The sequence below is a fragment of the Bombina bombina genome, chromosome 1 (genome assembly GCF_027579735.1).
Source record: "Bombina bombina isolate aBomBom1 chromosome 1, aBomBom1.pri, whole genome shotgun sequence".
NCBI lineage: Eukaryota > Metazoa > Chordata > Amphibia > Anura > Bombinatoridae > Bombina > Bombina bombina.
In genome coordinates, this window is record NC_069499.1 from 453,497,524 (window position 1) to 453,522,929 (window position 25,406).

General features: G+C 42.6%; 1 protein-coding gene across 3 annotated transcripts in view; it reads right to left on the reverse strand.

Moving 5' to 3' along the window:
• Window positions 1-25,406, reverse strand: part of LOC128645441 (neurabin-1) — an 824,161-nt gene that overhangs the window by 309,964 nt on the left and 488,791 nt on the right. For all 3 annotated transcript variants that reach the window (XM_053698450.1, XM_053698449.1, XM_053698448.1), the window contains exon 12: window positions 2,732-2,880. In XM_053698450.1, the coding sequence (XP_053554425.1) occupies window positions 2,732-2,880 (149 nt within the window). The remainder of the gene's footprint in view (window positions 1-2,731; window positions 2,881-25,406) is intronic.

The window sequence follows — 25,406 nt, forward strand, 5'->3', positions numbered from 1 at the left end:
GCCTCAATCACAGCTACAGGAAAGGGGCCTAACAGTATTTCAGAATTGGTTTAACTACAGAAGAACACGTCACTATATAATGACTCATAAAAATTGCAATAACATGCTAAGACCCCTTACAAACCTCGAGAAATTATTCACAGCTACTCTCCCAAAGAGGCACACCTTGTCTAGGATATACTCCATCCTAACGCAAACCCCACCTGGTGATCTCCCCCCTTCTATCGAGTCTTGGGAAAGGGAACTAGGAACCATAATACTGCCTAACTCAGCAACTGATATTTTTAGAAATACCAAATCCTCGTCTTCCTCAGCATACTTAGTCGAATTGAATTATAAAATACTACATAATTGGTACCTCATCCCCAAACGCTTACACAGGTTATACCCCTCACGCCCGGACAGATGTTGGAGATGCGGACACTCAGGTAGTGGGATGGGACACATGTGGTGGTGGTGTAATGCAGTTAACCAGTTGTGGAGAACCTGCATAGCAGAAATGGAAAAGGTTCTAGGGTGTACACTTCCCTTAGACCCCCTAGTTTTTCTATTAAATAAATTTAAAAAACTGACCTCTAAAGCCCACCAAATTTTATTCCAAATAATGATAAATGGCGTAAAGTCCAATATAGCCAAACAATGGAAATCACATTCATCTCCAGACCTCCAGAGATGGAGAGTTAGAGTCTCAGAGTTAATAGAACTAGAGGAATTTAGCTCATATAAAAAAAACACGAGAGAAACGAACATAGAAGCCCAAGCTTTATGGGAGCACTACCTGACAAAGACAAATGAGAGAACATGCACAGACTTGAGGCCCAGAGCGGACATTCAGCAGTAATGATAGCCTTTGGTGACCCATCCATAGAAAGAGTACATATCTATTATAATGTTACTGATGAAGTTTTCACATAGCCTGTTTAAATTCAGATCACTGTTCTGTATTGGTTTAGATTAAGAAGCAACCCCCGAATGGGGCATTAGGACATGACTTTTTGTTTTTTCTGTTTTCATTTTAATGTAACTGTGATAAATCACTAGTTTATGTTGTATTGGAACTTGTAAAATTTCCTTTTCTTTATGTTTTGTTCCTCTGAACCAATTTATTGTGAATTGTAACCTACTTGACTTATCCTTAATAAAAAAGAACTTGGAATAAAAAATACTGTTTTTACACAGCTATCCTTTTAACAGGATTATAGCAGCAAATCAGAAATCACTCCTAGACAGCCTGTTTCGTTCTATTTGGAACTCATCAGTAGGAGATAGATTTCTGGTTGCTGCATTGATAAAGCTATTTTCAAGGTTAAACCAAAATTCATTAGAATTATGGGGGAGATAAAAAACTGAAATTAAGATCCTCCATGTCTCAAAATTAAATCAATGTAAATATTTGCATAGGAAAAGGAAATTTATGCTTACCTGATAAATTGATTTCTTCTACGATACGACGAGTCCACGGATTTCATCCTTACTTGTGGGATATTATCCTTCTGCTAACAGGAAGTGGCAAAGAGCACCACAGCAGAGCTGTATATATAGCTACTCCCTTCCTCTCCACCCCCAGTCATTTGACCGAAGGTTTTAGGAAGAGAAAGGAAAAGCTAAAAGGTGCAGAGGTGACTGAAGTTGTAAATAATAAAACATAGAATCTGTCTTAAATTGACAGGGAGGGCCGTGGACTCGTCGTATCGTAGAAGAAATCAATTTATCAGGTAAGCATAAATTTCCTTTTCTTCTACAAGATACGACGAGTCCACGGATTTCATCCTTACTTGGGGGATACAATACCAAAGCTACAGAACACGGATGAAAGGGAGGGACAAGACAGAGACCTAAACGGAAGGCACCACTGCTTGAAGAACTTTCCTCCCAAAAACAGCCTCAGAAGAAGCAAAAGTATCATATTTGGAAAATTTGGAAAAAGTATGAAGGGACGACCAAGTCACAGCCTTACAAATCTGTTCAACAGATGCATCGTTTTTAAATATTTGCATAGGAAATTAGCACATCTAGGCAAGAATCCCTGCTTGCTTTTTCCCCATAATTTTGAGACATGGAGGATTTTAATTTCAGTTTTTTATCTCCCCCCCCCCATAATTTTTATGAATTTTGGTTTAACCTTGAAAATAGCTTTATCAATGCAGCAACCAGAAATCTATCTCCTACTGATGAGTTCCAAATAGAACGAAACAGGCTGTCTAGGAGTGATTTCTGATTTGCTGCTATAATCCTGTTAAAATGATAGCAGTGTAAAAACAGTATTTTTGAAGCAAAAAAAACTGAGAATTTGCATATCTACTTTGCATAGCTTACCCAGAATTCTCTTGTGCATTGGTAACATTGTATATGAGTTATTTCTGGGGAAAAAGCAAGCGGGGATTCTTGCCTAGATGTGCTAATTTCCTATGCAAATATTTACATTGATATATATATATATATATATATATATATATATATATATACATACATACACATATATATATATACACATATATATATATATATATATATATATATACACACACACATACACATATATATAAACATACATTATAAAACTAATCACAAAATATTGCCAGGTAATTCTGAAAATATTTTTCTTTTCAAAGTGCCAAAAACAAATCACAAAATATTGCCAGGTTCTGTTCACTCACAACATAATCTTACTAATATCATGCCTATTAACAGTATGAAAACTACAGTTTTTTTTTTATTCAGATAAACTTACATCCATGCTAAGATGCTGCTCCCCACTAAAGGATTCCTTACGTTTGTTCCGTGATGGACGCTGTCGTTTAACTTTTAGTGCAAGTTGAGCTTTAGCCCTGTGGGCACTAGTATCTAAACGTTGGGTTTCGCCAACACATACATCAAAATCTGTAAGAAAAAAAATACACAATTATAAATAAGCAGCCAAAATATGTAGTTAAATTAATTTCTGCCTTAAAAATAGAAGCCTTTTTTTGTGGCTAAAATTACAGCAGAACATTTTAATTACATATTGATGGTTTTAGCAAAAAAGTATTTTTGATTTGTAGTTGGATAAAGATTCTTCACCACAGGTCAAATAGTGACAGTGAGAAATGGACAAGAAGCGTTAAACTTTGGAATGGGGTTTCTCAAAATGGGGCCACTTCTACACATAACTGCATTGGTAAAAGAACATTAGACTAGTCAAAAGCATTACAAAGAATAAAGCAACACTGTACTATTATAATATCTACCTGAGCAGTATCCGATTATTCATTTTTGTACATAAATAAGATACCACAAACGTGGAGTTGGATGTACTAAGATACAAACATGGATTCTAACAGCAGATAGAAACAGACAGCTGACAATCTACTCTTATTTCCTTCTGAAATGTAAGTTGAATTATTAGGATAGCCTAATACATAACCTAGAAATTTGTGAATTCAGTAAAAAAATTAAATTTATGCTTACCTGATAAATTTGGTTTCTTTCAAGACATTTAGAGTCCACAACGTCATTCCAATAACTAGTGGGATATTCACTCCTGGCCAGCAGGAGGCGGCAAAGAGCACCCCAGCAAAGCTGTTAAAGGGACACTGAACCCAATTTTTTTCTTTCATGATTCAGATAGAGCATGAAACTTTAAGCAACTTTCTAATTTACTCCTATTATCAAATGTTCTTCATTCTCTTGGCATCTTTATTTGAAAAGCAAGAATGTAAGTTTAGATGCCGGCCCATTTTTGGTGAACAACCTGGGTTATTCTTGCTGATTGGTGGATTAATTTAACCGACCAATAATCAAGTGCTGTCCAGGGTCTGAACCACATAAAAACTTAGATGCAAATAAAGATAGCAAGAGAATGAAGAAAAATTGATAATAGGAGTAAATTAGAAAGTTGCTTAAAATTGCATGCTCTATCTGAATCACGAAAGAAAAATTTTTGGTTCAGTGTCCCTTTAAGTGTCACTTCCCTTACCAATAATCCTCAGTCATTCAGCCGAATGGAAATGGAAAAAAAAGATAAAGGTGTAGAGGTGCCTGAGGTTTAGTAAAAAATACTGTCTAAACTTAAGGGTGGGGTTGTGGAGTCTCCATGTCCGGAAATAAATAAATTTATCATATAAGCATAAATTTTATTTTCTTCCCTAAGACATGGAGAGTACACAACATCATTCTAATTACTAGTGGGAACCAATACCCAAGCTAGAGGACATGGAATGAACAGGGAGGGAGAACAAGACAGGCAGACCTAATAAGAAGGCACCACCGCTTGAAGAACCTTTCTTCCAAAAGAGTCCTCAGCCGAGACAAAAGTATCAAATTTGTAAAAAGTATGCAGAGAGGACCATGTTGCCGCCTTGCAAATCTGTTCCACAGAAGCTTTATTTTTGAAAGCCCAAGAAGAGGAGACAGCCCTAGTGGAATAAGCCGTAATTATCTCAGGAGGCTGCGGACCAGCAGTCTTTTAAGTGAAACGAATCATACTTCTCAACCAGATGGAGAGAGAAGTAGCCTGTAGGTAGAATTTTAGAGCATGCACAACATCCAAGTTATGCAACAGACGTTCCTTATGAGAAGAAGTATAAAGACAAAGAGAAGGAACAACAATTTCCTGATTAATATTTCTATCCGAAACCACCTTAGGGAGAAACCCCAATTTGGTACAAAGAACAACCTTATCTGCATGAAAAATATGGATAAGGCGAATCGCACTGCAGAGCCAAAAGTTCAGAAACTCTAAGCAGAGGAAATAACGATAAGAAACAAAACTTTCCAAGATAGCAACTTAATATCTACAGAATGCATTGGCTCAAACGGAGCCTGCTGCAAAACTTTAAGAACAATATTAAGGCTCCAAGGAAGAGCAACAGGTTTAAACAGAGGCCTGATTCTGACCAGGGCCTGACAACAGGATTGAACATATGGCACATCCGCCAGACGCTTATGTAAAAGAATAGATAATGCAGAAATCTGACCTTTCAGAGAACTGACTGACAACCCTTTCTCCAAACCTTCCTGGAGAAAAGACAAAATTCTAGGAATCCTGACCCTACTCCAAGAAAAGCCCTTCGATTCACACCAATATAGGTATTTGCGCCATACCTTATGGTAAATTTTACGAGTAACCATTCATTCCATGGTACTCAACCATTCAGTTCCATGGCCAAGGAACGCAGAGTTTCTCCCTGGTGGTTGATGTAAGCCACTGAGGTGATGTTGTCCGACTGGAATCTGATACACCGGGCTAAGGACAACTGAGGCCAAGCCATCAGGGCATTAAAGATCGCTCTCAACTCCAAGATGTTTATGGGGAGAGAAGACTCCTCCCGAGTCCATAGGCCCTGAGCCTTTAATGAATCCCAGACTACTCCCCAGCCTAGCAGGTCTCGTGTCAACTGGTCCATATCTATCTTCTGAGACAGATCCGAATGGTCTCCGTTCATTTGTCTGAGCATGCATAATTGCAGAGCTCTTAAATGGAATCGAGCAAAAGGAATGATGTCTATGGAAGCGACCATCAGACCAATTACCTTCATGCATTAAGCCACTGATGGCCGAACAGTAGACTGTAGAGAGAGGAAAGAGGAGAGAATTTTGGATTTTCTGACGTCTGTCAGAAAAATCATCTATGATGGTTCCTAAGAAACACACCCTTGTAGCCGGAACAAGGGAACTCTTCTCCAGATTCAGTTTCCATCTGTGGGAATGTTGAAAAGACAAGATCTCTGTATGAGAGTTTGCTAGTTGAAAAGATGGCTCCTGAACCAATTTGTCGTCCAGGTGGTGCCACCGCAATTCCCTGAGCCCCGACAACTGCCAAGAGAGCCCCCAGAACATTTGTGAAAATTCTAGGAGCAGTGGCAAGGCCAAAAACGGAAGAGGCAACAAATTGAAAGTGCTAGTCTAGAAAAGCGAATCTCAGGAACTGGTGATGATCCCGATGGATGGGAACATGAAGATACACGTCCTTCAGATCTATGGTCGTCATGGACTGACCCCTATTGGACCAAGGGCAGAATGGAACGAATGGTCTCCATTTTGAAGGACGGTAACCTGAGAAATTTGTAGAGGCACTTTAGGTCTAAAATGGGTCGAAAATTTCCCTCTTTTTTGGGAACCATAAATAGATTTGAATAGAATCATAGACCCTGTTCACTTACTGGAACAATCACTCCCAGGGAGGAAAGGTCCTGAAGGCAGCTCAAGAATGCCTATCTTTTCACCTGATCCGCAAATAACCTTGAGAGGAGGAATCTACCCCAGGGAGGATGAGTCTTGAATTCTATTATGTAACCCCCAAGGGTCTGGTAGATCGCATATCCATGCTTGTCGAAACAAGGAAAGTCTGCCCCCACTTGATCCAATCCCGGACTGGGGCAGACCCTTCATGCTGACTTCAGATGAAGGTTTTTGTTATTGCTTCCACTTATTCCAAGTCTGATTGGATCTCCAAGAGGACTTGGGCTGCTTCGGCTTGGAGGAGGGAGAGATAGGCTTTTGACCCTTGAAGTTACGAAAGGAAAACAGAATTTATGCTTACCTGATAAATTACTTTCTCCAACGGTGTGTCCGGTCCACGGCGTCATCCATTACTTGTGGGAATATTCTCTTCCCTAACAGGAAATGGCAAAGAGCACAGCAAAAGCTGTCCATATAGCCCCTCCTCAGGCTCCGCCCCCCAGTCATTCGATCGACGGTTAGGAGAAAAAAAGGAGAAACTATAGGGTGCCGTGGTGACTGTAGTGTATAAAGAAAGAAATTTTTCAAACCTGATTAGGAAACCAGGGCGGGCCGTGGACCGGACACACCGTTGGAGAAAGTAATTTATCAGGTAAGCATAAATTCTGTTTTCTCCAACATTGGTGTGTCCGGTCCACGGCGTCATCCATTACTTGTGGGAACCAATACCAAAGCTTTAGGACATGGATGAAGGGAGGGAGCAAATCAGGTTACCTAAATGGAAGGCACCACGGCTTGCAAAACCTTTCTCCCAAAAATAGCCTCCGAAGAAGCATAAGTATCAAATTTGTAGAATTTGGCAAAAGTGTGCAGAGAAGACCAAGTCGCTGCCTTACATATCTGATCAACAGGAGCCTCGTTCTTGTAGGCCCATGTGGAAGCCACAGCCCTAGTAGAGTGAGCTGTGATTCGTTCAGGAGGCTGCCGTCCGGCAGTCTCATAAGCCAATCGGATAATGCTTTTCAGCCAGAAAGAGAGGTAGCAGTAGCTTTTTGACCTCTCCTCTTACCAGAATAAACGACAAACAAAGAGGAGGTTTGTCTAAAATCTTTTGTTGCTTCTAAATAGAACTTTAAAGCACGAACTACATCTAAATTGTGTAACAAACGTTCCTTCTTTGAAACTGGATTCGGACACAGAGAAGGAACAACTATTTCCTGGTTAATATTCTTGTTGGAAACCACTTTTGGAAGAAAACCAGGCTTAGTACGCAAAACAACCTTATCTGAATGGAAAACCAGATAGGGTGGATTACACTGCAAAGAAACTCTTCTAGCAGAAGAAATAGCAACCAAAAACAGAACTTTCCAAGATAGTAACTTAATATCTATGGAATGTAAAGGTTCAAACGGAACCCCTTGAAGAACTGAAAGAACTAAATTTAGACTCCAAGGAGGAGTCATGGGTCTGTAAACAGGCTTGATTCTGACCAAAGCCTGAACAAAAGCTTGTACATCTGGCACAGCTGCCAGTCGTTTGTGTAACAAGACAGATAAAGCAGAAATCTGTCCCTTTAGAGAACTCGCTGACAACCCTTTATCCAAACCTTCTTGGAGAAAGGAGAGAATCTTTGGAATTTTAATCTTACTCCAGGAGAATCCCTTGGATTCAAACCAACAGATATATTTTTTCCATATTTTATGGTAAATCTTTCTAGTCACAGGTTTCCTGGCTTGGACCAGAGTATCTATCACAGAATTTGAAAACCCACGCTTGGATAAAATCAAGCGTTCAATTTCCAAGCAGTCAGCTGCAGAAAAACTAGATTTGGATGTTCGAATGGACCTTGTACTAGAAGATCCTGTCTAAAAGGTAGCTTCCATGGTGGAGCCGATGACATTCACCAGGTCTGCATACCAAGTCCTGCGTGGCCACGCAGGAGCTATCAGAATCACTGAGGCCTTCTCCTGTTTGATGCTGGCTATGAGCCTGGGAAGGAGAGGAAACGGTGGAAACACATACGCTAGGTTGAACGACCAAGGCGCCACTAATGCATCCACTAGAGTTGCCTTGGGATCCCTGGATCTGGACCCGTAGCAAGGAATCTTGAAGTTCTGACGGGACGCCATCAGATCCATGTCTGGTATGCCCCATAATTGGGTTAACTGGGCAAAGACCTCCGGGTGGAGTTCCCACTCCCCCGGATGGAAAGTCTGACGACTCAGGTAATCTGTCTCCCAGTTGTCTACTCCTGGGATGTGAATTGCAGATAGATGGCAGGAGTGATCCTCCGCCCATTTGATGATCTTGGACACCTCGCTCATCGCCAAGGAACTCTTTGTTCCCCCCTGATGATTGATGTACGCAACAGTCGTTATGTTGTCCGACTGAAACCTTATGAACCTGGCTTCCGCTAGTTGAGGCCAAGCCAGGAGCGCATTGAATATTGCTCTTAGTTCCAAAATGTTTATCGGGAGAAGAGACTCTTCCCGAGACCATAGACCCTGAGCTTTCAGAGAGTCCCAGACCGCGCCCCAACCCAAGAGGCTGGCGTCGGTCGTGACAATGACCCACACCGGTCTGCGGAAACTCATTCCCTGAGACAGGTGGTCCTGGGTCAACCACCAGAGAAGTGAGTCCCTGGTTACCTGGTCTACTTGAATTTGGGGAGACAAGTCTGTATAGTCCCCATTCCACTGTTTGAGCATGCACAGCTGTAATGGTCTTAAATGAATTCGAGCAAAAGGAACCACGTCCATTGCTGCAACCATTAGTCCTATTACTTCCATGCACTGAGCTATGGAGGGCTGAGGAATAGAATGAAGAACTCGACAAGCGTTTAGAAGCTTTATCTTTCTGACTTCTGTCAGGAAGATCTTCATTTCCACAGAATCTATTATTGTTCCCAGAAAAGGAACCCTTGTGGACGGTGACAGTGAACTCTTTTCTATGTTCACCTTCCACCTGTGAGATCTGAGAAAAGCCAACACAATGTCTGTATGAGCCCTTGCTTTGGAAAGAGACGACGCTTGGATTAGGATGTCGTCTAGGTAAGGTGCTACAGCGATGCCCCTCGGCCTTAGGACCGCTAGAAGGGACCCTAGCACCTTTGTGAAAATTCTGGGAGCGGTGGCTAAACCGAATGGAAGAGCCACGAACTGGTAATGTTTGTCCAGAAAGGCGAACCTCAGGAACTGATGATGAGTTTTGTGGATTGGGATATGCAGATACGCATCCTTTAGGTCCATGGTAGTCAAATATTGACCCTGCTGGATTGTCGGCAAGATTGTCCGAATGGTTTCCATTTTGAAAGATGGAACTCTGAGGAACTTGTTTAATATCTTTAAATCCAGAATTGGCCTGAAAGTTCCCTCTTTTTTGGGAACTACAAACAGGTTCGAGTAAAACCCTAGACCTTGTTCCCCTGAGGGGACTGGGTTTATCACTCCCATCTTTAATAGGTCTCTTACACAATGTAAGAATGCCTGTTTCTTTATCTGGTCTGAAGATAAGAGAGACAGGTGGAACCTTCCCTTTGGAGGAAGTCCCTTGAACTCTAGCAGGTATCCCTTGGAGACTATCTCTAGTGCCCAGGGATCCGGAACATCTCTTGCCCAAGCCTGAGCAAAGAGATATAACCTGCCCCCTACTAGATCCGGTCCCGGATCGGGGGCTACCCCTTCATGCTGTCTTGGTAGCAGCAGTAGGTTTCTTGGTTTGTTTACCCTTGTTCCAGCCTTGCACGGGCTTCCATGCAGGTTTGGGCTGGGCCGCGTTACCGTCTTGTTTAGCGGCAGTGGAGTTATTAGCCGGTCCGTTCCTGAAATTGCGAAAGGAACGAAAATTAGACTTGTTCTTAGCCTTAAAAGGCCTATCCTGTGGGAGGGCATGGCCCTTACCCCCAGTGATGTCTGAAATAATTTCCTTCAATTCCGGCCCAAAAAGGGTCTTACCCTTGAAAGGAATATTAAGTAACTTAGTCTTGGATGACACATCTGCCGACCAGGATTTTAGCCAAAGCGCCCTCCGCGCTACTATAGCAAAAACAGAATTTATGTTTACCTGATAAATTACTTTCTCCAACGGTGTGTCCGGTCCACGGCGTCATCCTTACTTGTGGGATATTCTCTTCCCCAACAGGAAATGGCAAAGAGCCCAGCAAAGCTGGTCACATGATCCCTCCTAGGCTCCGCCTACCCCAGTCATTCGACCGACGTTAAGGAGGAATATTTGCATAGGAGAAACCATATGATACCGTGGTGACTGTAGTTAAAGAAAATAAATTATCAGACCTGATTAAAAAAACCAGGGCGGGCCGTGGACCGGACACACCGTTGGAGAAAGTAATTTATCAGGTAAACATAAATTCTGTTTTCTCCAACATAGGTGTGTCCGGTCCACGGCGTCATCCTTACTTGTGGGAACCAATACCAAAGCTTTAGGACACGGATGAAGGGAGGGAGCAAATCAGGTCACCTAAATGGAAGGCACCACGGCTTGCAAAACCTTTCTCCCAAAAATAGCCTCAGAAGAAGCAAAAGTATCAAACTTGTAAAATTTGGTAAAAGTGTGCAGTGAAGACCAAGTCGCTGCCCTACATATCTGATCATCAGAAGCCTCGTTCTTGAAGGCCCATGTGGAAGCCACAGCCCTAGTGGAAGGAGCTGTGATCCTTTCAGGAGGCTGCCGTCCGGCAGTCTCGTAAGCCAAACTGATGATGCTTTTAATCCAAAAAGAGAGAGAGGTAGAAGTTGCTTTTTGACCTCTCCTTTTACCAGAATAAACAACAAACAAGGAAGATGTTTGTCTAAAATCCTTTGTAGCATCTAAATAGAATTTTAGAGCGCGAACAACATCCAAATTGTGCAACAAACGTTCCTTCTTCGAAACTGGTTTCGGACACAGAGAAGGCACGACTATCTCCTGGTTAATGTTTTTGTTAGAAACAACTTTTGGAAGAAAACCAGGTTAGTACGTAAAACCACCTTATCTGCATGGAACACCAGATAAGGAGGAGAACACTGCAGAGCAGATAATTCTGAAACTCTTCTAGCAGAAGAAATTGCAACCAAAAACAAAACTTTCCAAGATAATAACTTAATATCAACGGAATGTAAGGGTTCAAACGGAACCCCCTGAAGAACTGAAAGAACTAAGTTGAGACTCCAAGGAGGAGTCAAAGGTTTGTAAACAGGCTTGATTCTAACCAGAGCCTGAACAAAGGCTTGAACATCTGGCACAGCTGCCAGCTTTTTGTGAAGTAACACAGACAAGGCAGAAATCTGTCCCATCAAGGAACTTGCAGATAATCCTTTTTCCAATCCTTCTCGAAGGAAGGATAGACTCTTAGGAATCTTAACCTTGTCCCAAGGGAATCCTTTAGATTCACACCAACAGATACATTTTTTCCAAATTTTGTGGTAAATTTTTCTAGTTACAGGCTTTCTGGCCTGAACAAGAGTATCAATAACAGAATCTGAGAACCCTCGCTTTGATAAGATCAAGCGTTCAATCTCCAAGCAGTCAGCTGGAGTGGGACCAGATTCGGATGTTCGAACGGACCTTGAACAAGAAGGTCTCGTCTCAAAGGTAGCTTCCATGGTGGAGCCGATGACATATTCACCAGATCTGCATACCAAGTCCTGCGTGGCCACGCAGGAGCTATCAAGATCACCGACGCCCTCTCCTGATTGATCCTGGCTACCAGCCTGGGGATGAGAGGAAACGGCGGGAATACATAGGCTAGTTTGAAGGTCCAAGGTGCTACTAGTGCATCTACTAGAGTCGCCTTGGGATCCCTGGATCTGGACCCGTAGCAAGGAACCTTGAAGTTCTGACGAGAGGCCATCAGATCCATGTCTGGAATGCCCCACAGTTGAGTGATTTGGGCAAAGATTTCCGGATGGAGTTCCCACTCCCCCGGATGCAAATCCGCTTCCCAATTTTCCACTCCTGGGATGTGGATTGCAGACAGGTGGCAGGAGCGAGTCTCCGCCCATTGAATGATTTTGGTCACTTCTTCCATCGCCAGGGAACTCCTTGTTCCCCCCTGATGGTTGATGTACGCAACAGTCGTCATGTTGTCTGATTGAAACCGTATGAGCTTGGCCCTTGCTAGCTGAGGCCAAGCCTTGAGAGCATTGAATATCGCTCTCAGTTCCAGAATATTTATCGGTAGAAGAGATTCTTCCCGAGACCAAAGACCCTGAGCTTTCAGGGATCCCCAGACCGCGCCCCAGCCCATCAGACTGGCGTCGGTCGTGACAATGACCCACTCTGGTCTGCGGGAGGTCACCCCTTGTGACAGGTTGTCCAGGGACAGCCACCAACGGAGTGAGTCTCTGGTCCTCTGATTTACTTGTATCTTCGGAGACAAGTCTGTATAGTCCCCATTCCACTGACTGAGCATACACAGTTGTAATGGTCTTAGATGAATGCGCGCAAAAGGAACTATGTCCATTGCCGCTACCATCAAACCTATCACTTCCATGCACTGCGCTATGGAAGGAAGAGGAACGGAATGAAGTATCCGACAAGAGTTTAGAAGTTTTGTTTTTCTGGTCTCTGTCAGAAAAATCCTCATTTCTAAGGAGTCTATTATTGTTCCCAAGAAGGGAACTCTTGTCGACGGAGATAGAGAACTCTTTTCCACGTTCACTTTCCATCCGTGAGATCTGAGAAAGGCCAGGACTATGTCCGTGTGAGCCTTTGCTTGAGGAAGGGACGACGCTTGAATCAGAATGTCGTCCAAGTAAGGTACTACAGCAATGCCCCTTGGTCTTAGCACCGCCAGAAGGGACCCTAGTACCTTTGTGAAAATCCTTGGAGCAGTGGCTAATCCGAAAGGAAGCGCCACGAACTGGTAATGCTTGTCCAGGAATGCGAACCTTAGGAACCGATGATGTTCCTTGTGGACAGGAATATGTAGATACGCATCCTTTAAATCCACCGTGGTCAAGAATTGACCTTCCTGGATGGAAGGATTGTTCGAATGGTTTCCATTTTGGACGATGGAACCTTGAGAAACTTGTTTAGGATCTTAAGATCCAAGATTGGTCTGAACGTTCCCTCTTTTTTGGGAACTACGAACAGATTGGAGTAGAACCCCATCCCTCGTTCTTTTAATGGAACAGGATGAATCACTTCCAGAAGATAACCTTGGGAGACTATTTCTAGCGCCCAAGGATCCAGAACATCTCTTGCCCAAGCCTGAGTGAAGAGAGAGAGTCTGCCCCCCACCAAATCCGGTCCCGGATCGGGGGCCCGCATCTCATGCTGTCTTGGGAGCAGTGGCAGGTTTCTTGGCCTGCTTTCCTTTGTTCCAGCCTTGCATTGGTCTCCAGGCTGGATTGGCTTGAGAAGTATTACCCTCCTGCTTAGAGGACGTAGCACTTGGGGCTGGTCCGTTTCTGCAAAAGGGACGAAAATTAGGTTTATTTTCGGCCTTGAAAGACCTATCCTGAGGAAGGGCGTGGCCCTTGCCCCCAGTGATATCAGAGATAATCTCTTTCAAGTCAGGGCCAAACAGTGTTTTCCCCTTGAAAGGAATGTCAAGCAATTTGTTCTTGGAAGACGCATCCGCTGACCAAGATTTTAACCAAAGCGCTCTGCGCGCCACAATAGCAAACCCAGAATTTTTCGCCGCTAACCTAGCCAATTGCAAGGTGGCGTCTAGGGTGAAAGAATTAGCCAATTTAAGAGCACGAATTCTGTCCATAATCTCCTCATAAGAAGAAGAATTACTAATAATCGCCTTTTCTAGCTCATCGAACCAGAAACACGCGGCTGTAGTGACAGGGACAATGCATGCAATTGGTTGTAGAAGGTAACCTTGCTGAACAAACATCTTTTTTAGCAAACCTTCTAATTTTTTATCCATAGGATCTTGGAAAGCACAACTATCTTCTATGGGTATAGTGGCGCGCTTGTTTAGAGTAGAAACCGCCCCCTCGACCTTGGGGACTGTCTGCCATAAGTCCTTTCTGGGGTCGACTATAGGAAACAATTTTTTAAATATGGGGGGAGGTACGAAAGGTATACCGGGCCTGTCCCATTCTTTATTAACAATGTACGCCACCCGCTTGGATATAGGAAAAGTGTTTCTGGAATGACCAGATAATCACAATCATCCAAATTGGATAACACCTCCTTAAGCAGAGCGCGGAGATGTTCCAACTTAAATTTAAAAGTAATCACATCAGGTTCAGCTTGTTGAGAAATTTTTCCTGAATCTGAAATTTCTCCCTCAGACAAAACCTCCCTGGCCCCCTCAGACTGGTGTAGGGGCCCTTCAGAAACAATATCATCAGCGTCCTCATGCTCTTCAGTATTTTCTAAAACAGAGCAGTCGCGCTTTCGCTGATAAGTGGGCATATTGGCTAAAATGTTTTTGACAGAATTATCCATTACAGCCGTTAATTGTTGCATAGTAAGGAGTATTGGCGCGCTAGATGTACTAGGGGCCTCCTGTATGGGCAAGACTGGTGTAGACGAAGGAGGGGATGATGCAGTACCATGCTTACTCCCCTCACTTGAGGAATCATCTTGGGCATCATTTTTACTAAATTTTTTATGACATAAATCACATCTATTTAAATGAGAAGGAACCTTGGCTTCCCCACAGTCAGAACACAATCTATCTGGTAGTTCAGACATGTTAAACAGGCATAAACTTGATAACAAAGCACAAAAAACGTTTTAAAATAAAACCGTTACTGTCACTTTAAATTTTAAACTGAACACACTTTATTACTGCAATTGCGAAAAAGTATGAAGGAATTGTTCAAAATTCACCAAAATTTCACCACAGTGTCTTAAAGCCTTAAAAGTATTGCACACCAAATTTGGAAGCTTTAACCCTTAAAATAACGGAACCGGAGCCGTTTTTATATTTAACCCCTTTACAGTCCCTGGAATCTGCTTTGCTGAGACCCAACCAAGCCCAAAGGGGAATACGATACCAAATGATGCCTTCAGAAAGACTTTTCTATGTATCAGAGCTCCACACACATGCAGCTGCATGTCATGCTGTTCTCAAAAACAAGTGCGCCATACCGGCGCGAAAATGAGGCTCTGACTATGATTAGGGAAAGCCCCTATAGAATAAGGTGTCTAAAACAGTGCCTGCCGACATTATTTTACAAAAAATACCCAGATTAAATGATTCCTCAAGGCTAAATATGTGTAAATATGATCGATTTAGCCCAGAAAATGTCTACAGTCTTAATAAACCCTTGTGAAGCCCTTATTTACTGTCTGAATAAAAATGGCTTACCGGATCCCATAGGGAAAATGACAGCTTCCAGCATTACATCGTCTTGTTAGAATGTGTCATACCTCAAGCAGCAAAAGACTGCTCACTGTTCCCCCAACTGAAGTTAATTCCTCTCAACAGTCCTGTGTGGAACAGCCATGGATTTTAGTAACGGTTGCTAAAATCATTTTCCTCATACAAACAGAAATCTTCATCTCTTTTCTGTTTCAGAGTAAATAGTACATACCAGCACTATTTTAAAATAACAAACTCTTGATTGAATAATAAAAACTACAGTTAAACACTAAAAAACTCTAAGCCATCTCCGTGGAGATGTTGCCTGTACAACGGCAAAGAGAATGACTGGGGTAGGCGGAGCCTAGGAGGGATCATGTGACCAGCTTTGCTGGGCTCTTTGCCATTTCCTGTTGGGGAAGAGAATATCCCACAAGTAAGGATGACGCCGTGGACCGGACACACCTATGTTGGAGAAACCTGAGTTTTTCGCCGCCAATTTTGTTATTTGAAAAGCGGCATCCAATATAAAGGAATTTGCTAACTTTAGTGCGTGAATTCTGTCCATGACTTCTTCATAGGAAGTCTCTTTCTGGAGCGACCTTTCTAATTCCTCGAACCAAAAAGACGCCGCTGAGGTGACAGTAATAATACACGTAGCTGGTTGAAGGATGAAACCTTGCTGAACAAAAATCTTTTTAAGCAATCCTTCCAAATTTTTATCCATAGGATCTTTGAAAGCGCAGCTGTCCTCTATAGGAATAGTTGTGCGCTTCGCTAATGTTGAAACAGCTCCCTCGACCTTCAGGACCGTCTGCCATGCGTCCCTTCTAGGGTCTACAATGGGAAACATTTTCTTAAATATAGGAGGTGGGGCAAAGGGTATACCCGGCTTCTCCCACTCCTTATCCACTATGTCCGCTACCCTCTTGGGTATTGGAAAGGCGTCATCGTGCACTGCACAACTTCTCTGGTACTACCATAGAATCACAGTCATCCAGAGTAGCTAATACCTCCTTAAGCAAGGCGCGGAGATGTTCTAGCTTAAACTTAAATGCTACTATATCAGGTTCTGCCTGTTGAGAAATTTTTCCTGAGTCAGAAATTTCTCCCTCAGACAGCCCCTCCCTCACAGCCAATTCCGATTGATGTGAGGGTAAAATAGATAAGGCATCGTCAGCGTCTAATTGTTCATCCTTTTTATCTGTATTTAAAACTGAACAATCACGCTTTCTCTGAAATGCTGGCAGTTTGGATAAAAGATTTGCTATAGAATTATCCACTACTGCTGTTAATTGTTGCATAGAAATAAGTACTGGCGCGCTAGGTGTCGCCTGCGCGGGCAAAGCTGGTGTAGACACAGAAGGAGAGGATGTAGAACTATCCCCACTACCTTCATTAGATGAATCATCTTGGGCAACATTATGAAATGTAACAGAGCTGTCCTTAATTTGTTTGGACGCTATGGCAGGCACAATTATCACAAACACTCGAAGAGGGGACCACATTTGTCTCTATACACACAGAACATAGGTTATCTGATGGCACAGACATGTTAAACAGATTTAGGCAGGCAAACAATGCAATAAAAACGATTTTAAACAAAAACGTTACTGTCTCTTTAAATAATAAAATGACACACTTTATTTCTGAATGTTCAAAAAACTATGAAGGCAATATCCGATTTTTATGAAATTTGGACCCCAGTGTCTTAATGCTTTGAAAGTATTGCACAGCAAAAATGGAGACTCTAGCCCTTAAAACAAGCAAACCGGAGCTAATTGATGGATTTAACCGTTTTTTATACACTACAATCCCTGCTACAGCTTTGATGTAGCTTTTACCTTCCTTAGGGGTCAACCACCACAGAAATAAGCCTTCTGGAGTCACTTTCTGAGCCACAGGACCCTCTCACATGAATCTGCATGCACTGCCTTGAAATCAACTGTGCAGCTGAAGCGCCAAAATGAGGCCTCCTCCCTCAGTATACTAGAGTGAAGGGGCCTTCCTGACTAGATTTAGGTGTCTAAAACAAGCCAGATCAAATAAAAAACGTCCCCAAGTGTATATAAGCTTATAAAACATTTCAAATGCCATGATATTGTAATAAAAACCAATCGATTTGGCCCATGATAGTGTCTACCAGCATAAAAATCAAAAAGGGGAAGCCTGTTATCTTTTTGCTGAGTTCAAAGAAAAAATGGCTTACCGTTTTCCCTGAGGGGAAAAATGACTGTCATCTAGCATTAGCCTGTGTTGTTAGAAGGAGACTAGTCATACCTGAAGCAGATGAGTCTGCAAACTGTTACCCCCAACTGAAGTTCTCTGGTTTCAACAGTCCTGCGTGGTAACAGTAATGGATTTTAGTTACTTGTGCTAAAATCATAGCCCTCTTAAACAGAAATCTTCATCACTTTTCTGTTGTAGAGTAAATAGTACAAGCCAGCACTATTTTAAAATAACAAACTCTTGATAGAAGAAATAAAAACTACAACTAAACACCACAAACTCTTCACCATCCCCGTGGAGATGCTACTTGTTCAGAGCGGCAAAGAGAATGACTGGGGGGCGGAGCCTGAGGTGGGGCTATATGGACAGCTTTTGCTGTGCTCTTTGCCATTTCCTGTTAGGGAAGAGAATATTCCCACAAGTAATGGATGACGCCGTGGACCGGACACACCAATGTTGGAGAAAGATAATTAGAATTCTGGACGTCCCTTAGGTCTATTCTTCTTGTCTTGTGGTAGAAAGGACCCCTTTCTGCCTGTAATTTCATAAATGATCTACGCCAGACCAGGACCAAACAGGGTCTTACCCTTATAAGGTAGCGACAGGAGCATGGATTCAGAGGTAACATCAGCTGACCAAGATTTTAACCACAGAGCCCTGCGGGCTAGGACAGTAAAGCCAGACATCTTGGCTCCCAGTCTAATGACTTGCATGTTAGCATCAGAGATAAAGGAATTGGCTAGTTTGAGAGCCTTAATCCTATCTTGGATCTCCTCTGAGTCTCCTCTAAAATCAATTTGGACAAAGCATCGCACCAATAAGATGCTGCACTTGTTACTGTGGCAATACAAACTGCAGGTTGCCATTGTAGACCCTGCTGAACATACAGTGGATATAAAAAGTCTACTCACCCCTATTAAAATGTCAGGTTTCTGTGATGTAAAAAAATTAGACAAAGATAAATCATTTCAGAACTTTTTGCACCTTTAATGTGACCTATAAACTACACAACTAAATTGAAAAACAAACTGAAATCTTTAAAGTGGAGGGAAGAAAACAAAAAAAAACTAAAATAATGTGGTTGCATAAATGTGCACACCCTCTTATAACTGGGGATGTAGCTGTGTTCAGAATTAAGCAATCGCATTCAAAACCATGTTAAATAAGAGTCATCACACACATGCCATAATTTAAAGTGACTCTGATTAACCCCGAATAACATTCAGCTGTTCTAGTAGGTCTTTCCTGACATTTTCTTAGTCACATCCTACACAAAAGCCATGGTCCGCAGAGAGCTTCCAAAGCATCAGAGGGATCTCATTGTTAAAAGGTATCACTCAGGAGAAGGGTACAAAAGAATTTCCAAGGCATTAGATATACCATGGAACACAGTTAAGACACAGTGAAGACAGTCATCAATGTCACAACAATGACATTACCGAAAACTGGATGTCCCTCCAAAATTGATGAAAAGACGAGAAGAAAAACTGGTCTGGGAGGCTACCAAGAGGCCTACAGCAACATTAAAGGAGCTGCAGGAATATCTGGCAAGTACTTGCTGTGTGGTACATGTGACAACAATCTCCCGTATTCTTCATATGTTTGGGCTTTGGGGTAGACGGCAAGACGGAAGCCTTTTCTTACGAAGAAAAACATCCAAGCCCAGCTAAATTTAGCAAAAACACATCTGAAGTCTCCCAAAAGCATGTGAGAAAAGGTGTTATGGTCTGATTAAACCAAGGTTAAACTTTTTGGCAATAATTCCAAAAGATATGCTTGGCGCAAAAACAACACTGCACATCACCAAAAGAACACCATACCCACAGTGAAGCATGGTGGTGGCAGCATCATGCTTTGGGGCTGTTTTTCTTCGGCTGGAACTGGGGCCTTATTCAAGGTAGAGGGAATTATGAACAGTTCCAAATACCAGTCAATATTGGCACAAAACCTTCAGGCTTCTGCTAGAAAGCTGAACATGAAGAGGAACTTCATCTTTCAGCATGACAACGACCCAAAGCATACATCCAAAACAACTAAGGAATGGCTTCACCAGAAGAAGATAAAAGTTTTGGAATGGTCCAGCCAGAGCCCAGACCTGAATCCAATCGAAAATCTGTGGGGTGATCTGAAGAGGGCTGTGCACAGGAGATGCCCTCGCAATCTGACAGATTTGGAGTGTTTTTGCAAAGAAGAGTGGGCAAATCTTGCCAAGTCAAGATGTGCCATGCTGACAGACTCATACCCCAAAAGACTGAGTGCTGTAATAAAATCAAAAGTTGCTTCAACAAAGTATTAGTTTAAGGATGTGCACACTTATGCAACCATATTATTTTTATTTCCCTTCACCTAAAAGATTTCAGTTTGTTTTTCAATTGAATTGCATAGTTTATAGGTCACATTGGGTGGAAAAAGTTCTGAAATGATTTATCTTTGTCTCATTTTTTTAAATCACAGAAATCTGCCATTTTAACAGGGGTGTATAGACTTTTTATATCCACTGTACATTTTCTTTAAATAAGTCTCCAGCTTCTTGTCCATGGGATTAAAGAACAGCTATCCTCTATAGGAATTGTGGTTCTCTTGGCAAGAGTAGAAATAGCCCCTTCTACTTTAGGCACCGTGCGCCATGAGTCTCAAATGGAGTCAGCAACAGGAAACTCTTTTTAAAAAGACAGGAGACAGGAAAAAAAGAATCCCTGGTTTATTCCATTCCTGTGTACTGATCTCCGACACACTGTCTGGAACAGGCAACACTTCTACATAGGAAGGAACATCATAGTATTTGTTAAGCTTACTAGATTTCTTAGGGTTGACAGCGACAGAACAATCGGAGTCATGCAAAGTAGCCAGTACCTCCTTTTGAAGTAACGAAAGGTGTTTAAGCTTTAATCTGAAGTTTACTTCTTCAGAATCAGTAAAAGGATTTATACTGTCAAAGTCTGAGATTTCACCCTCAGAAGCTACCAAGGTATCCTCCTCATCAGACTTATGAAGGAGGTCAACCTTTGCAGCAGCAGATGGGACAGACACCTTATTATTAGAAAAATGTTTAGATTTTCTCTTGCTCTTCCCCATCATAAAGCCGCAGATAATGCAGAAGATATCTGTGCAGCAAAATCTATTGGAAAATATACTCCTCCAGGAGGCTGAGGAACTGCAGGGCACTGTGCGTGAAGCTGTTGAGGCTTGGGACCTTTGAGGAGAAAGCTGTGGCATTGCCTGAACAGCATCATCCTGAGAGACATTAGGCTCAGAAACAAGTAACTTATCTTTACATTAAGGTTTTTTTCTAAACATGAGGAACAAAAAATTGCATAGGCAAGACAATTTGAGCCTCCAAAAATAATAAGCATTTATCAAAAGGAATAGACTCCTGTTCATTATCCATAGCTGATAAAGAAACCAAAAAGTAAAGAATGTCCTTTTAAGAAAAAAGTTTTTTCTTCCAAACGCTAGGCAAATAAGTAAAAATTACACCTCTACACCTCAGAAGCTGAGCGAACTAAGGACTCTTCAGTCGGCCAGACGATATCTCACAGCCGCAACAAAGAAAAACTCACAGGAATGACACCGCTCCGCTCAGAATCGGAAGGTCACGTGAGCTGCATCAAAAGAAACTGCGCAATAAGTAAAAAGCGTGCGTTTCATACTCTGAAGTAAAAACGGAAGTAACCGTTTAAAACATTCCCCACATAAGATCTTAATAAAAATCATATAGCCATAAGGTCAGAAGCCATCCCAAACCTATAAGGATGGTTAATGACAACTTAAATTTAGGGCCGCCAGCCGGAGAGCACGGGCGGGAGCTGTGTACTCTCCCTGTATCGAAGGAAAGGAAATTATCACGTAAGTCATAATTTATGTTTTCCTTCTAAATACAGCGAGAGTCCACAGCTGCATTCATTACTTGTGGGAAATTATACCGAAGCTACAGAGGACACTGAATGCTAACGGGAGTGTACAAATAAGAGGGCACCACAGCCTGCAAGAAAACCAATCTCCTGAAGGCTTCCTTGATAGAAGCAAAAAAAAAAAAAAAATAAATAAAAAAAAAAGGAAGAAAACGTTGAGGACCAAGCAGCCGCCCCACAATCAGAACCATAGGATCTCATGTCAGAGACCCAAAAAGATGACACTGCACCCGAACTGAACCATAAACCTCTGAGGAGGCTCGTATCCCGCAGTTTTTTTAGAACCAGCGAAAAACAATCCTCCACCAACAAGGAGGAAGTTAATCAGCTTCCAAAACCTTGCACTCCCCAGATATGAATAACAAAGGAAAAAACTGTCAATTCTGATGAAGTCTGACAGGAACCTCAAGGTAAGATTCCCCAAAAAAGGAAGAACCTCTTCCCATTTGGACAAGGAATACGACAATCTTAGGTAGAAAAAACTTGGATAGCCTTATTAGAAGAGAAACCACAATAAGGAAGAACATATTGCAAATTGCAACACAGAAACTATGACACACAGAAAAACAAACAATCTACAGACGAAAGTCCTTGAATAAGAATTCAAAAACCACCTCCTGTACAGGTACAAAGGTAACCAGATGCAATTACTGAAGGATAAATCCAACCCCAAAAGGAGCAAGGAATTGACTTGCCGGCCCTGCCCTAGCAAAAACAACTGAACACCTGGAAGATCAATGAACCTCTGGAACTGGAGCACAAACAGAGAGCAAAAACTGCTTGCGAAAACACATACCAGAGAAAGGAACCACAGTTGGTATCCATCTGCAACCTTCCGATTGCCAGGCAGCTAAGCTAACCAACAGGCTATCCTTGCAGGCCTGCCCCTTCGAACAAGAACTAGCTAGACAAGCCCTTCACCAGCTCATTCTAGAGGGGAAGAAAAATACTCCAGGATCCAGAAGAGAGCCAGGACAAGCTAGCTCCTCAAAACAAAAAGAGGGGGAGTTTTCCACGCCTAAAATAGGTGACGAGGAACCAGGTACGAGCTAAAGGAAAGGACCGAAACCCTTCAGAAAAAATCCTGCTCTTGGTTAGGGTCAAGCTACCCCTCGCAATTTGCCCTGGAAGAAAAAATCCAAAGACGCAAAGAGACCCTGACCTGGTAGATCCCTGCAACAAGGGAACTCTCGTAGCAACGAGCCTCTAAATCGTGATTACGAACTTGCGGGCAAAAATGGAGCAACAGTCTCACTGACACCCACTCCAGATAGGATCGAGCCATCCTCAAAAAAGAGTAACATGTCCAAAAAGAAGAAGATCAAAATAGACCTCCTCAGAATTAAGAATACTGCCACAGCAGGATTCAAACTCCAAGCCTGCAGCTTGTTAGGCCGGGAACTAATCCCTTAGGCCACTTAGTCCTGCGGGCCTCAGCTGAGAAACTTGATCGGCTTTCCTCAGATACACATTTGAAAACCTCTGGATAGTCAGACCAAACGGATGATCGTAAGGAACATCCAGTCCGGAAGAGCACGCTCAGAGAATGGATTGCTGCCAGAGCCATAGTGGGCCTCCACCCACCACCAAATTTGAGACTCTCCCGCTACGCAGGAGGAACTCACTAACTCAGAGATAATCCACTCACCAAGAGGTCCCGACTGGCATGGACCCAGAAGACCAGACCTCAGAGCAAATACTCTACTGAAAAAAAAAACAAGGATAATTGTAAGGAAAATTCTGATCCACATACCCCAGAAAACACTCTAACCCTGCTGACAGGGAAGAGACCAAGACAAAACTGCCCCGGAGGAACTAGGATAAAAATTCCCCAACACCGGGAGATCTGGACCGAACACTGGCGAACGATTCCCCAATCGGTAATCTAAAAAGACTGCTAAGACAGAGACAAAAAACTAAATGCAATGTCGAAGACTCGGCCTGGGCTGAATCCATCACCCCCCACCACAGCGCCAACGAAGACCTGGAGGTAAATTGGAGGGCAGAACCAGATGAAGTAATTCTAACTTCATAAGCTCTAACGCAAAGAGCCTTCCTGTCTGACAGACCAAGTCGCATCTAAAGAATTCAACCTGGTGCCAACACCAGAACTCAGGTCTAGGTCCACCTCTGAGGATGGAACCGGCAGGAAGCAAATCCCAAAGGTCTACTAGCAAACACTGGAAAAACAAGAACCGCCAAGACTCGGGAGCCACTGCAACACCTAGAAACAGGCTACTGTCACATTAAACCCCAGAGCCAAAAAAAAACCAACTTAGGATCCAAGCGAGGTTCCGGAAGAAAACGGTCCCTAAGAACCGGACCTGCTTAAACAAGGATGTTTTAAATGGACATCCAGCGTCAGCAGCTGGATTCGAACCATTAACCTTCAAGTTGCAAAGCCACAGAGATAATCACCAGGCTACACTGGGCTGCTCTAGACTGGAAAACAGAATTTATGCTTACCTGATAAATTACTTTCTCCAACGGTGTGTCCGGTCCACGGCGTCATCCTTACTTGTGGGATATTCTCCTCCCCAACAGGAAATGGCAAAGAGCCCAGCAAAGCTGGCCATATAGTCCCTCCCAGGCTCCGCCTACCCCAGTCATTCGACCGACGGACAGGAGGAAATATATATAGGAGAAACCATATGGTAACGTGGTGACTGTAGTTAGAGAAAATAATTCATCAGACCTGATTAAAAAACCAGGGCGGGCCGTGGACCGGACACACCGTTGGAGAAAGTAATTTATCAGGTAAGCATAAATTCTGTTTTCTCCAACATAGGTGTGTCCGGTCCACGGCGTCATCCTTACTTGTGGGAACCAATACCAAAGCTTTAGGACACGGATGAAGGGAGGGAGCAAATCAGGTCACCTAAACGGAAGGCACCACGGCTTGCAAAACCTTTCTCCCAAAAATAGCCTCCGAAGAAGCAAAAGTATAAAATTTGTAAAATTTGGCAAAAGAGTGCAGTGAAGACCAAGTCGCTGCCTTACATATCTGGTCAACAGGAGCCTCGTTCTTGAAGGCCCATGTGGAAGCCACAGCCCTAGTGGAGTGAGCTGTGATACTTTCAGGAGGCTGCCGTCCGGCAGTCTCAAAAGCCAATCTGATAATGCTTTTAAGCCAAAAGGAAAGAGAGGTAGAAGTTGCTTTTTTACCTCTCCTTTTACCAGAATAAACAACAAACAAAGAAGATGTTTGTCTGAAACCTTCAGTAACCTCTAAATAGAATTTTAGAGCACGGACTACGTCCAAATTGTGTAACAAACGTTCCTTCTCTGAAACTGGATTCGGACACAAAGAAGGTACAACTATCTCCTGGTTAATATTTTTGTTGGAAACAACCTTCGGAAGAAAACCAGGCTCAGTACGCAAAACCACCTTATCTGCATGGACCAGATAGGGCGGAGAACACTGCAGAGCAGATAACTCAGAAACTCTTCTAGCAGAAGAAATTGCAACCAAAAAACAAAACTTTCCACGATAATAACTTAATATCTACGGAATGTAAGGGTTCAAACGGAACCCCTTGAAGAACTGAAAGAACTAGATTAAGACTCCAGGGAGGAGTCAAAGGTCTGTAAACAGGCTTGATTCTAACCAGAGCCTGAACAAACGCTTAAACGTCTGGCACAGCTGCCAGCCTTTTGTGAAGTAAAACAGATAAAGCAGAGATCTGTCCCTTCAGAGAACTTGCAGATAATCCTTTCTCCAAACCTTCTTGTAGAAAGGAAAGAATCTTAAGAATTTTTATCTTGTTCCATGGGAATCCTTTAGATTCACACCAACAGATATATTTTTTCCATATTTTATGGTAAATTTTTCTAGTTAC